General features: G+C 44.7%; 1 protein-coding gene across 1 annotated transcript in view; it reads right to left on the bottom strand.

Annotated features, from left to right (window-relative positions):
* AGBL1 (ATP/GTP binding protein like 1) overlaps positions 1-12,526 on the bottom strand; it is a 503,271-nt gene that overhangs the window by 397,587 nt on the left and 93,158 nt on the right. Inside the window, 1 exon segment of the mRNA XM_036843717.1 lies at positions 9,240-9,448. Coding sequence (XP_036699612.1) covers positions 9,240-9,448 — 209 coding nt within the window.

Here is a 12,526-nt window from a genome sequence, read left to right on the forward strand (position 1 = left end):
CATGCCACAGGGCAGTGACTGTCTACAATGATGCCATGCATGGTACCTCCAGGCCCACATTATGGGCGGCTCCACAGGAAAAACATGGAGGAAAAACATTTAATAAAATTTAAGTCATGGATTCAAGCTACGCAAATGACTCCAAAGTAAAAAAAAAGTAAGCCAACTTTCAAAACAGAAATTTCTTAATAAAATCAACAATGTTATTTCCGAGGAGGAGCTTCAAGATGGCGAAGAGTAAGAAGTGGAGATCACCTTCCTCCCCACAAATACACCAGAAATACATCTATATGTGGAACAAGTCCTACAGAACACCTACTGAACGCTGGCAGAAGACCTCAGACCTCCCAAAAGGCAAGAAACTCCCCACATACCTGGGTAGGGTAAAAGAAAAAAGAAAACAAAAGAATAGGGACGGGACCTGCACCAGTGGAAGGGAGCCGTGAAGGAGGAAAGGTTTCCACACACTAGGAAGCCCCTTCGCGGGCGGAGACTGCGGGGGGCGGAGGGGGAAAGCTTCGGAGCCACAGAGGAGAGCGCAACCACAGGGGTGCGGAGGGCAAAGCGGAGAGATTCCCGCACAGAGGATCGGGGCCGACCAGCACTCACCAGCCCGAGAGGCTTGTCTGCTCACCCGCTGGGGCGGGCGGGGGCTGGGAGCTGAGGCTCAGGCTTCGGTCGGATCGCAGGGAGAGGACTGGGGTTGGCAGCATGAACACAGCCTGAAGGGGCTAGTGCGCCACGGCTAGCCGGGAGGGAGTCCGGGAAAAGGTCTGGAGCTGCCGAAGAGGCAAGAGACTTTTTCTTCCCTCTTTGTTTTGCGGAGCGCCACTTAAAGGAGCTCCAGAGATGGGCGCGAGCCGCGGCTCTCAGCACGGACCCCAGAGACGGGCAGGAGACGCTAAGGCTGCTGCTCTATCCACCAAGAAGCCTGTGTGCGAGCCCAGGTCACTCTCCACACCGCCCCTCCCAGGAGCCTGTGCAGGCCGCCACTGCCAGGGTCCCGTGTTCCAGGGACAACTTTCCCGGGAGAACGCGCGGCGCGCCTCAGGCTGCTGCAACGTCACGACGCCTCTGCCGCCGCAGGCTCGCCCCGCCTCCTCCGTACGCCTCCCTCCCCCGGCCTGAGCAGCCAGAGCCCCCGAAGCAGCTGCTCCTTTAACCCCGTCCTGTCTGAGCGAAGAACAGATGCCCTCAGGCGACCTACACGCAGAGGCGGGGCCAAATCCAAAGCTGAACCCTGGGAGCTGTGGGAACAAAGAAGAGAAAGGAAATTTCTCCCAGCAGCCTCAGGAGCAGCGGATTAAAACTCCACAATCAACTTGATGTACCCTGCATCTCTGGAATACCTGAATACACAACAAATCATCCGAAATTGAGGCGGTGGACTTTGGGAGCAATGATATATATATATATTATTTTACTTTTTCTATTTTTGTGAGTGTGTATGTGTATGCTTCTGTGGGTGATTTTGTCTGTATAGCTTTTTTTTACCATTTGTCCTAGGGTTCTGTCTGTCCGTTTTTTGGGGTGTGTGTGTGTGGTTTTTTTTTTTAGTATACTTTTTAGTGCTTCTTATCATTGGTGGGTTTGTTTTTTGCTTTGGTTGCTCTCTTCTTTCTTTCTTTCTCTTTCTCCCTTTTATTCTGAGCCATGTGGATGACAGAGTCTTGGTGCTCCGGCCAGGTGTCAGGCCTGTGCCTCCGAGGAAGGAGAGCTGAGTTCAGGACATTGGTCCACCAAAGACCTCCCAGCTCCACGTAATATCAAACGGCAAAAACCTGCAAGAGATCTCCACCTCAACGCCAAGACCCAGCTCCACTCAATGACCAGCAAGCTACAGTGCTGTACACCCTATGCCAAACAACTAGCAAGACAGGAACACAACGCCACTCCCTAACACCACACACAAAAATAAACTCAAAATGGATTAAAGACCTAAATGTAAGGCCAGACACTATCAAACTCTTAGAGGAAAACATAGGCAGAACACTCTATGACATAAATCACAGCAAGATCCTTTTGACCCACCCCCTAGAAAAGTGGAAATAAAAACAAAAATAAACAAATGGGACCTAATGAAACTTAAAAGATTTTGCACAGCAAAGGAAACCATAAACAAGACGAAAAGACAGTCCTCAGAATGGGAGAAAATATTTGCAAATGAAGCAACTGACAAAGGATCAATCTCCAAAATTTACAGGCAGCTCATGCAGCTCAATATCAAAAAAACCAAACAACCCAATCCAAAAATGGGCAGGAGACCTAAAGAGACATTTCTCCAAAGATGTACAGATTGCCAACAAACACATGAAAAAATGCTCAACATCATTAATCATTAGAGAAATGCAAGTCAAAACTACAATGAGATATCACCTCACTCCTGTCAGAATGGCCATCATCAAATAATCTACAAACAATAAATGCTGGAGTGGGTGTGGGGAAAAGGGAACCCTCTTGCACTGTTGGTGGGAATGTAAATTGATACAGCCACTACGGAGAACAGTATGGAGGTTCCTTAAAAAACTAAAAATAGAATTACCATATGACCCAGCAATCCCACTACTGGGCATATACCCTGAGAAAACCATAATTCAAAAAGAGTCATATACCACAATGTTCGTTGCAGCTCTATTTACAATAGCCAGGACATGGAAGCAACCTAAGTGTCCAGCGACCGATGAATGGATAAAGAAGATGTGGCACATATATACAATGGAATATTACTCAGCCATAAAAAGAAAAGAAATTGAGTTATTTGTAGTGAGGTGGATGGACCTAGAGTCTGTGAAGTAAGTGAGAAAGAGAAAAACAAATACCATATGCTAACACATATATATGGAATCTAAAAAAAAAAAAAGAACACAATGGTCACGAAGAACCTAGGGGCAGGATGGGAATAAAGACGCAGACCTACTAGAGAATGGACTTGAGGACATGGGGAGGGGGAAGGGTAAACTGGGACAAAGTGAAAGAGTGGCATGGATATATATACAGTACCAAATGTAAAACTGATAGCTAGTGGGAAGCAGCCGCATATCACAGGGAGATCAGCTCAGTGCTTTGTGACCACCTAGAGGGGTGGGATAGGGAGGGTGGGAGGGAGGGAGATGCAAGAGGGAAGAGATATGGGCATAGATGTATATGTATTCACTTTGTTATAAAGCAGAAACTAACACACCATCGTAAAGCAATTATACTCCAATAAAGATGTTAAAAATAAATAAATAAATGCTATTATTAAAAGAGGAAAATAAATGTTACTTAACCCCCCCCCCCAAAAAAAGAATGCTATTTCCCCTTCCATGTACTCAAATAATACCAATTAGGTATCCTGAACCAACAGCAGGAAACACTCTTCATGGAAAATAAATTCGTTGAGGCTATTTTATCACTGGGACTGGTCAAATAGTTTTAAGTGCTTAGTGAAAAGTATGAGTATTGGAAAAAGAGAGAAGATAGTGAGCCAAGTCCAAGCCAGGGAACTCAGTCAAAACTGCCAGCATTTTGGAAGCCAGGTCTGTCTATGATTGCCATTGGTACTATTGCTGATGATGGTAACAGTGTAATGTTTTACTTGGTGTGGGATGGTGCAGGTGGAAAGCAGGTGAAAGGATGGAGTCAAGTCCAAGAGTCCTGTTTGGATTGGGCCACACCATGAACTGAATTTGGGGGATGGAGGGAGTATTAGTATCTACAGAAACCTAGGCATTAGGGATAATGTTATATCTGGTGTCTGCTCTACTCAGGGGAAAACATTTATGAATTTAAAGATGATCGTTGGGTCCAAGTTAATAGAAATGCCTAGATCCTTTGTCAACATTTTCCTGGTGTTAATGGATCAGGACCAGGACTAAGGTGAGGCAAGGAGGTGCCCCGGACACAAAATTTAAGGAGGCACTCACTCCCAGGCTCTTGCAAGTGCAGGGTCAGCACCTGTGCTGTGTATCATAAAATGACAAGACTCCAAGAAATAGGATCCCTGTGGACCAATGTCTCAGAATTGCGGGCAAAGGTGAGATTTGTAGGCTCACTCTTCCCATGATTCCCAATAATCCACCTGCTACTTGGAAAAGATGATAAAATACAAGAGTGCTTAAAATATTCAATTCACATTTAACATCTTTGCGTTAGCTTCGGATGATAAATACCCTACTTTCATGATACATATGCAAGACGGAGTAGAGCACGCAGCTCAGATCCCAGAGCAAGACTGCCTGAATTCAAATCCTGGGCTGACGATTGCTAACTGCTGTACAACCCTGGCAAGTTACTGCACCTCTCTGTGCTGCCGCTTCCTTATCTGTAAAGAGGAAATCATACCAGAACCTCTCTCATAGGGTTGTGTCTGAATTAAATGAGTTACAGGTAAGGTGAGTGCCTAATAGCAAGCATTCTGTAAGCTTTAGCTAGTAGGATGCCAGAAGGCATCATTAGGGTCATAAAACTGTATAAGAATCTGAAAAGAAGACCTTAGGAGACCACTGCTAATTCAGGGCGGAGTCCTAGCAATAATCCTCACAATAACAAAATGAGGCATTCTAGTGGAAGAGGAGCCTGAGGAAGAAACAGGAGTCTTGGGTTTAAGCTCTGCTTCTCACGAGCCAAAGCCATCAGGATAGGATCTCCTGCCTCGGCTCCTGCAGTCTGACTCCTCCCCTTGTCCTCCTGCCTCTCCCTCCTTCTCTTGTGCCCTTGGAGACTCTCCTCTCCAAAGGGCAGCCAGAATGATCCTTGAAAAGCATAAATCAGTTTGAATGGGTGTAGAGTTTCAGTTTTTCAGGATGAAGAGTTTTGGAGATTAGTTATACAAGAGCGTGAAGCTATTTACTACTGAAATGTACACTGAAAAATGGCTAAGATGGTCAATTTTATGTTATATGGATTTTGCCACTATTAAATTTTTTTAATTTTTAATGAAAAATAAAAAGCATAAATCATATTGTCTCCCCTGCTTCAAACCTAAAAAAAAATAAAATCTGAATTCCTTTTCATGGTCTAGAAAACTCTACATGATCCGGTCTTCCCAAACTCTCCAAATCTGTCTTCCCCCTTCTTTGTACCTGCTTAAAATCTGATGGAATAAAACCCAAATTCCTTATCATGGTTCAGGATGCTCTAGACACTCTGGTCCCGTCTATGTCTCTAGCTTCACCTCATTTCTCCCCACTTTTCCTGCCCATGCTTCTGCCCCATCCCCGACCCCACCGCCTGAGGGCCTTCACATTTGCCTTTTTTACCCTCTCCCTGGAGCCCTCACATCAGACTTTCACATCACTGGTTCTTTCTTGTCATTCAGGTTTCAGCTCTGAAGGTCGCTCTTCCACGCCAGCCTTAGAGTGGCCCCTCTCCTTCCTCTCTCTCCAGAAACTCTTTGAACATAGACGGGCAAATTCTAAGGTCCAGAACAGATGTGGTGTAGCTTCAATTTAGGACTGTCTTAGATGGAAACACCTTTGGTTTGGGACCTTCTGGTTCATTCTTGTCCAGGTCTTTCCCTCTTGCCTGACTCTCCAGAATGTCTTAGTGGTTCCACTAGTTGTACACTGCTTTCCTCTCCAGTCTGTACCTCCTGGCTAACTCCTTGCACTTCTGTACACAAACCAAGTTTTTCAAGCTGTTCTGCCTTGACTCAAATGTCAATGACTTCCTTCTCGAAGCCTTCTCTGGTCAGCCAAGACCACCCAGAGCTCTCCTTCCTCTGCATGGCTTTGCCAGTTCCACTCTGGCATCCCACTTGCTGCCTATACTGCAGTGATCCTGATTTCCCCTGTAGGACAGTAGGTGTCCTGAGGAGGATGGGAATTCTAATCGCCTTCCTCTTTGAACTCCCTACCTAACCCCAATACCTTTCACAAAGCGGAAGCTCAGGAAACATTGACTGAATAAACAGTAAATGATCTCCAATTACCCTGACCTCCAGAGTATCGAGCTCCTGATCCCAAGTGGGTGACATTCCCTTTAGGATTCAGCCCTTCCTTCTGTAGATCCACAATGCTGGGGTAATCAGTCCTGTGGACAAAAAGGGTCCTGATGAATCAAGACCTGGCCTGACATGCTTTCTGAGCATATGACAGTAGCTGCAACTTTTTCAAAGGCTACCAGAGTTTATTCTAGTGGTTCTCAAAGTGAGGGTCCCAGACCAGCAGCATTAACATCAACTGAGTACTTGTTAGAAACGTAGAATCAGATCTACTCAGATCTAATGATTAGAAACTCTAGGAGTGGAGTCCAGCTATCTGTGTGTTAACAAGCCCTCTAAGAGATTGTGACACACCGTCAAGTTTGAAAACCACTAATCTTAGCAATGCTTTTGGTCTCTGAAGCTGTTCTAGCTCCAGAGAGTGGCCCCTTTACCTGATTATTTCATACAAGTTTGTTCCATCTGCAATTACCCCTTTCTCCAAATTGATAACGATCTCAAACTGTTTCAGGGCATCCTTGCAGGGGTTTGTTTTTAACATTACATCCAAATTGTCGGCCTTCTTTCTCCTTCCTCATACAAAGCTCCAACAAGATCTCATTACGTTACGCAGCAGCCTCACTGCATTATGGACAATCTGATCCTCTGAACGTTTGAAGGATGCTCAGAGGATCTGTGCAAGGCTGTGGGACCCAGGAAACAAAGAGGTGGGGTTATTGAGAGAGAATCATGGCAAGCAGTGGCCTCAGCAGGAAGGCAAAGAACAATAGGATGGGCAAAGTCTGTAGGAAGGACTCAAAAACAGTTCTTTCTCAGTCACTCTCATGCCCAGTAGGCTTGCAATTAACACCACAAGCACCGATTAAAAATAGTAAAGGACAGTGGTTTTCAAAGTGCAACCCAGACCAGCAGTATCAACATCACTTAGGAATTTATTAGAAACACAACTTCTCAGGACCATCCCAGACCTACTGAATCAGAAACTCTGAGGATGGGGCCCTCGCAGCCATGTAGGTGGCTTTGATCACAGTTAACTTAGAGAACCTCTGGTCCAGTGGACAGAAATATGGACTGTTGAGTAAGACCATCAGTTTCAAATCCTTTCAAATGTTGAAATCAGAAAGTCTGCATAAACTGCTATGCCAGCCCTAAGCCATAGTAAGCATTCAAGACAAATCTCATTCCCTCTTCCTCTTCCTCCTCCTCCTTTATTTTCTTCTTCTTCCTCCTCTTCTCCTTCATTTTCATTGTCATCTTCATCAGCTGCAGCCGCCGCAGTAGAAGCAGCATAATTTGCAATAGCTACTGAAATGACATCCCCAGATCCAAGGTTCCCCAGTTGGCCATCCTGTGACTCACGCATCTTCTCTGGCAGGAGAGGGGAGAGAACGGATGGGCAGCTCTAACTCCAGCACAGCTGCAAGGGCATCTGTGCTCAGAGCACTCAGCCCAGGTGCTGGGAAGCATTTCAGGCAGGAGAAACCTGGCCACCAAGTGCAGATTCTGCCTCTGCTCACATCCTGTTTCCATTCCCAACAGTAATTGGAGGCCGGGAGCTCATTGTAAATTTGCTTAATTGAGCAGTTGAGGTCTTTATTGTCCTGCTGAGGAGCTGCTTCTAAAAGCCTGCTTCTGGTCTCACAGTCCCTTTCATGCCTGTGCTTCACTTGGTATTTTCTCCACTCCCTTCTTGTCATAGACCTGGACCTCTGGGATCACCATCTTTTCCCTTTATTGCTCTTTTAATTGTTTTGTTTTTTTTTTTAAACGCAGATCAGAAAAACAGTCAATAATGCAGAGGGCAGGGGGGAGAGGACCTGGCTAAAGCACACGAGCCAGAGTTGGGGAATTCTAGGCATCAGCAAAAGGGGGGGGGAGTTACACGAAGGCTGGGAGAGATTAGAGATTTGGGGGTCACAGGCTTACAAAGTATGGTGAAGCTTGGAAAAATTCAAAGCACTTCCTCATCCAGAGGAATAGAATGGAAAATGTAGCTATTTCATGACTGAGAAGCTCTGAAAGCTGTAATGATGGAGAGAAACCCAGAGGCAATAGCAGACAGAAAATTAGATATTGGTTTGCAGTGCAGTATTATGTTATTGTTTAGAGGGGAAGAAAGCTTTTTTTAAAAAATGGTTAGAGTCTACAGATGCCGTGGTTGGAAAATGGCACTCTCGTTGACCGCTTCATTACCTCAGATGTACTCAGGTACAGAGAAATTGGACGGTGTCCAGAGAGAAGCAACGAGACCAATGAAAGTAGTGCAGAGACTGACTAATACGAAGACAGCAAGGAACATGATGTGTGTGAAACACGGCTGCCTTGGCCCCAGGAGAGGGTTGGTGAGCAGATGATGGGTATTTGGGAGATACTCACATCATCCATGGAGAACGTATAGGTAGCCTCGCATGATGGTGTTTAAATTAGCCCTAATCAAGTGAAATTAAGGAATTTATTATTTGGTTGAAATCCAGGAAACCCTAGACACTTATTCCACTGGGAGGCAGGTAAGTGACAGCCCTTATAGGTGCTACTCCCTTTGCCTGGGATGCTCTTCCTCTTAAACTTGGCATGACAGACTCCTTCAATAATTCAGGTCTCAGCTTAGGTGTCACCTGCTCAGAGAAGACTTGACCTCTCTAAGAGAAGACCTTCTCCCTGCATATGTAAAAGTCACTGTAGACCTGTGCCCTTGCTCTGTTGATTTCCCAGAGCAATATGAAGTCATCTTCCAGATTGAATTCTTTGCTTCCTTAGTGTCCAACTCTCTGGTGGAATGCTTGCCCCAAAAGATCAGGGGTCTCATCTATCATATTCACCACTAGGTCCCAATAACTAATTATTATTCCAATACCCACTCACACTCATAAAGCAGTTAAGTCATGGCAAGAACCCTGCTAACAAAGACATGTCTATGTTAACTTATTCAGGCCACACAAAAACCTAGATTGTATCATTTCCATTTTTTTTAAGAAGAAGAAACTTGAGTCCCAGAGAAGGTGGGTGACTTCTCTAAAGTTGCACAGCTATAGGTGCTAGGGCTGGGATCTGAAGCCAGGTTCTCTAGCTTTAAAATCAACACTCTTAATCACTGCACCACCCAGTGTGTACCCAACTAATATGTATTGAGTAAATGAGTCAGTCAGTACATGAGTGAGGGAAGGAATGAGGATTTGAGTCCAGAACATCTGCCCAGAGCAGGAAGCAAGAAACTTATTGAGGTTTCCCAGCTTTAGTGAAGGTGAGTCCTAAATGACGGCCTTCAGGAATCATCCAGATGTCATCCAACTGCAGAGATAATCCCCATGCTGATTACCTGTGTGGTGCTGAAAAGGATCTCCATGCCCTGAGCTGCCAGGAAGGCCTCCCTGCCAGACCGGAGGTTGGCAATATGCCTGAGGCAAAGCAGAAGCGCCCTGCGGATCAGCACGTAGGAATTGGTCGTGTCATGGCTGTGCCAGTCCTGATGCAGCCGGAGCAAGATGGTGACATAGCCTCTGTTCACAGCCCTGCGGCTGTTAGACTCTGAAACCAACGGGAAAAGACAATGTCAATCACAGGCTGGCCATACCTGCCTGAGGATGTCCCAGTGTACCTCCCACAAGATACTAATTCATCATAAAGGGAATGATAATAACTTTCCAGTGGAGAAAACAGGCAGATATCACCTTAATCAAGTGACCAAAGTCAACATCAGCAGATAAGATGCCCTGAGAAAGACACACCATCACTTTAGCATCACTTAAGCACCACTTTAGCATCACTTCAGCATCGCTTCTATGATTTTCCTGCCCCAAAATGCATAACCTAAATGTTACTACGAGGAAAATCAGCAAACCCAAAATGAGGGACATGCTGCAAAATATCCAATCTGTACTTTTCAAAAATGTCAAGGTCATGAAAAGCAAAAAAAAAAAAAAAAACAAAAACAACAGGAATTGAGCTAACAGAGACTAAAAAGACATTGCACGTCAGTATGATATATAATTATAATTTAGATCCTGGACCAGAAAACAATTTTTTTTTCTTTTGCTACATGAGGCGTTAGTGACGCAATTGGTAAAATATGAATAAAGTGTTTAGATTAACCCATAGTATTGTATAAATGTTTATTGTTAGATTTTGATAAACTATTATATGTTTATGTAAGTGAATATTCTTGTTTTTATGAAATTCGCAATTGTGAATGTCTATAATATTCTCAAATAGTTCAGAAAAAGGATGATAGTGTGTGGGGAGAGAGAAGAAAGGAGGTGGGGGGAATCCACCGGATTTCCATTCCTCTTTCTTAAGCCTCAGTAGACTTGGGATATTGTCATTTGGGTTGAGCCAACTATAAGGCTTAGGTTGGAAAGGAGAGGACCCTGAGTGACAGACATAATGTCAGGAAGGCTGTCATGTGTAACAGATGCGTTGGGTGTTTTCCCTAAAGAGAATGGAAGCCAGATCATCAAGGGGTTGGCTCCGTCCAGGAAAGGAACTCCTCTGAGTCAAGGCTACCCAACAAGGAGATGGTCTCTATGTGGTAATGAGACGTGGCACCAAAAATATCCAGAAAGAGGTTGGAAGTCCACCCAGCAGGGATGTGAGGACCGGGCTTCCTTACATCTGACAGGGAGCTGTAATAGCATGCTCTTACGGTTCCCTTCCCCTCTTCCACACCTTGACTACCCTTTGTTAGTTGAATGACCCTGTGTGAGACCTCCCACGAGACCCCTCTGATGGGTGGATGATTTCTTCATTTTTCCATTATGAAGAAAGAAAGGGGGAAGAATGGTCCAAGATACCTCTCAACAGTCCACATACACCACTTTTCATGTTAAACTCCTCCGCCTACAGCGTTGGAGGACAGATGTGTACCAGTTCAGGTCTACCCAGTAGATGAGGAGATACTCTCTGGATCCTGGTCCTCTCTACCCCTGTGGACTAAGTACTCTGAAGAACTCTAACGGGCTGACTCTCAGGAACAAACGCCCACATCTTGCAGCTCTGCCCTCTCACGACTGCATTTCTCCATTATCCATACTGTTCATGCCGGTTTATAAGACAATCTACGCTTCTGGCCGAGCATGTGAGAGAGAGATCCCCTGAGCTGTAATTGGATAAGCAAAATTTCAGCTCCAAGTCAGATTTTTTCCTAAGACCATGTAACTGCACATGAGTGAAACAATAACATGGAAATTCAGTGCTTTATTCCAGAAGGGTTTTCTCATAATATTAATGGAATTCTCCTTTTCTTCTACTTGTTTGTCAAATTCTAAATTGTCAGGCTTGACTGAGCCCCACTGAGATTTTTGACCCATTTGTGCAGTTGGTTTTATTTTATTTTTTTCACTTTTTACAACATTTCATTCAGCCATGACCCTAAATTGAGAGCCATGAGCTTTATTCACTCCATGATGTGTTTGTGGAAGGTTTAAATCACCTTCATTACCTCCTTTAATGAATTATTCTTTTGTATCAAAAATATTTCTCTCCTCAGCTGGCCCCGGCCACAAAGCACTGGACTTCTTTACTGTTTAAATGAGGTTCCAGCCTATCCAATATCTGATGTTTAAAAGAAAATTGAGGATTAGGTAGGAGGTATTAAAGGAAACTATCTCCTGCTGAAAAGAAGACAGAATGGCAAAAACAGTGCATGGAGGCCGCGTGGGCAGCGGGAGGTTAAGAACTTTTGTCTTTTATCTATGTTAAACGTATGAGACTAATAATGTGTTATCCTCATGACTTTCATCTCCCACTTTTGGGGGAGGGGGAGGGAGATAATGAGAAAAAAGTCTGTAATTGTCTGAGAGAAAAATCCCTTATCAGATCCCAATGATTTTATTCACGATTTCCTGTTAAACTTTAACAAGCTGTCATGTTTACTAACATCGAAAATAGCTACACCTCCTCCCCCAACCCCAAATCAGTCAATCTTTCTCCATGAACGGCTTGGGAGTTTTGCAAAAGTCAATACACACCTGAAACCTGACAAGAGATCCGTCAAGCTGAACAAATGTAGAGAGGAGCCAAAGAATGAAATGAGGGTCACTGGGATCAGCAACTTGCAGGAGTTTGAGAAGATTTGAGGGGAGGACAGTGCTTCTCCCAGGGAAAGGAAGAAAGAAGCCAAATAGGAAGCCAAATAGGAAGGAGAAGATGTGGGGTTTCATACATTCCTTTGGGTGAGCTCAGTGTTTGGAGGCCAGAGAAGCTCCCCAGACCAGCTGTACTTTAGTCTGTTTATGTAAATGGCTTCTTCCTAAGATTTCCTTGGAAAAAGAGTTCCTGTTCCTTAATTTTTTTTTTAAATTTCCGAAACAGATTGGCTTATGTTAAACTGGTTGGAGGATGGGGTGGAATGGACAGAGGGGACTTCTGGGGACCTTTAATTTAACAGCGCACCTCCACCCCCTACCCCATCCAAAGTCGCTCTCCATGCCCCCTTGTCTCTACCAACCCCTCCCTGGCAGCCTCCTGCTGAAGTTCTTATCTGGCCAGTTTTCCTGTGGCAAATCTGCATCCTTGTCCTCACCTCCAATTTATCCTCTTAAGTTCTACTCTTTCTACCTACCTTTCCAGATTTTGTCCTCCTGAAGTCTTATTTGTAGCTAATTCTCA

The sequence above is a fragment of the Balaenoptera musculus genome, chromosome 2, assembly GCF_009873245.2.
Source record: "Balaenoptera musculus isolate JJ_BM4_2016_0621 chromosome 2, mBalMus1.pri.v3, whole genome shotgun sequence".
In the NCBI taxonomy this organism is placed as follows: Eukaryota; Metazoa; Chordata; class Mammalia; order Artiodactyla; family Balaenopteridae; genus Balaenoptera; species Balaenoptera musculus.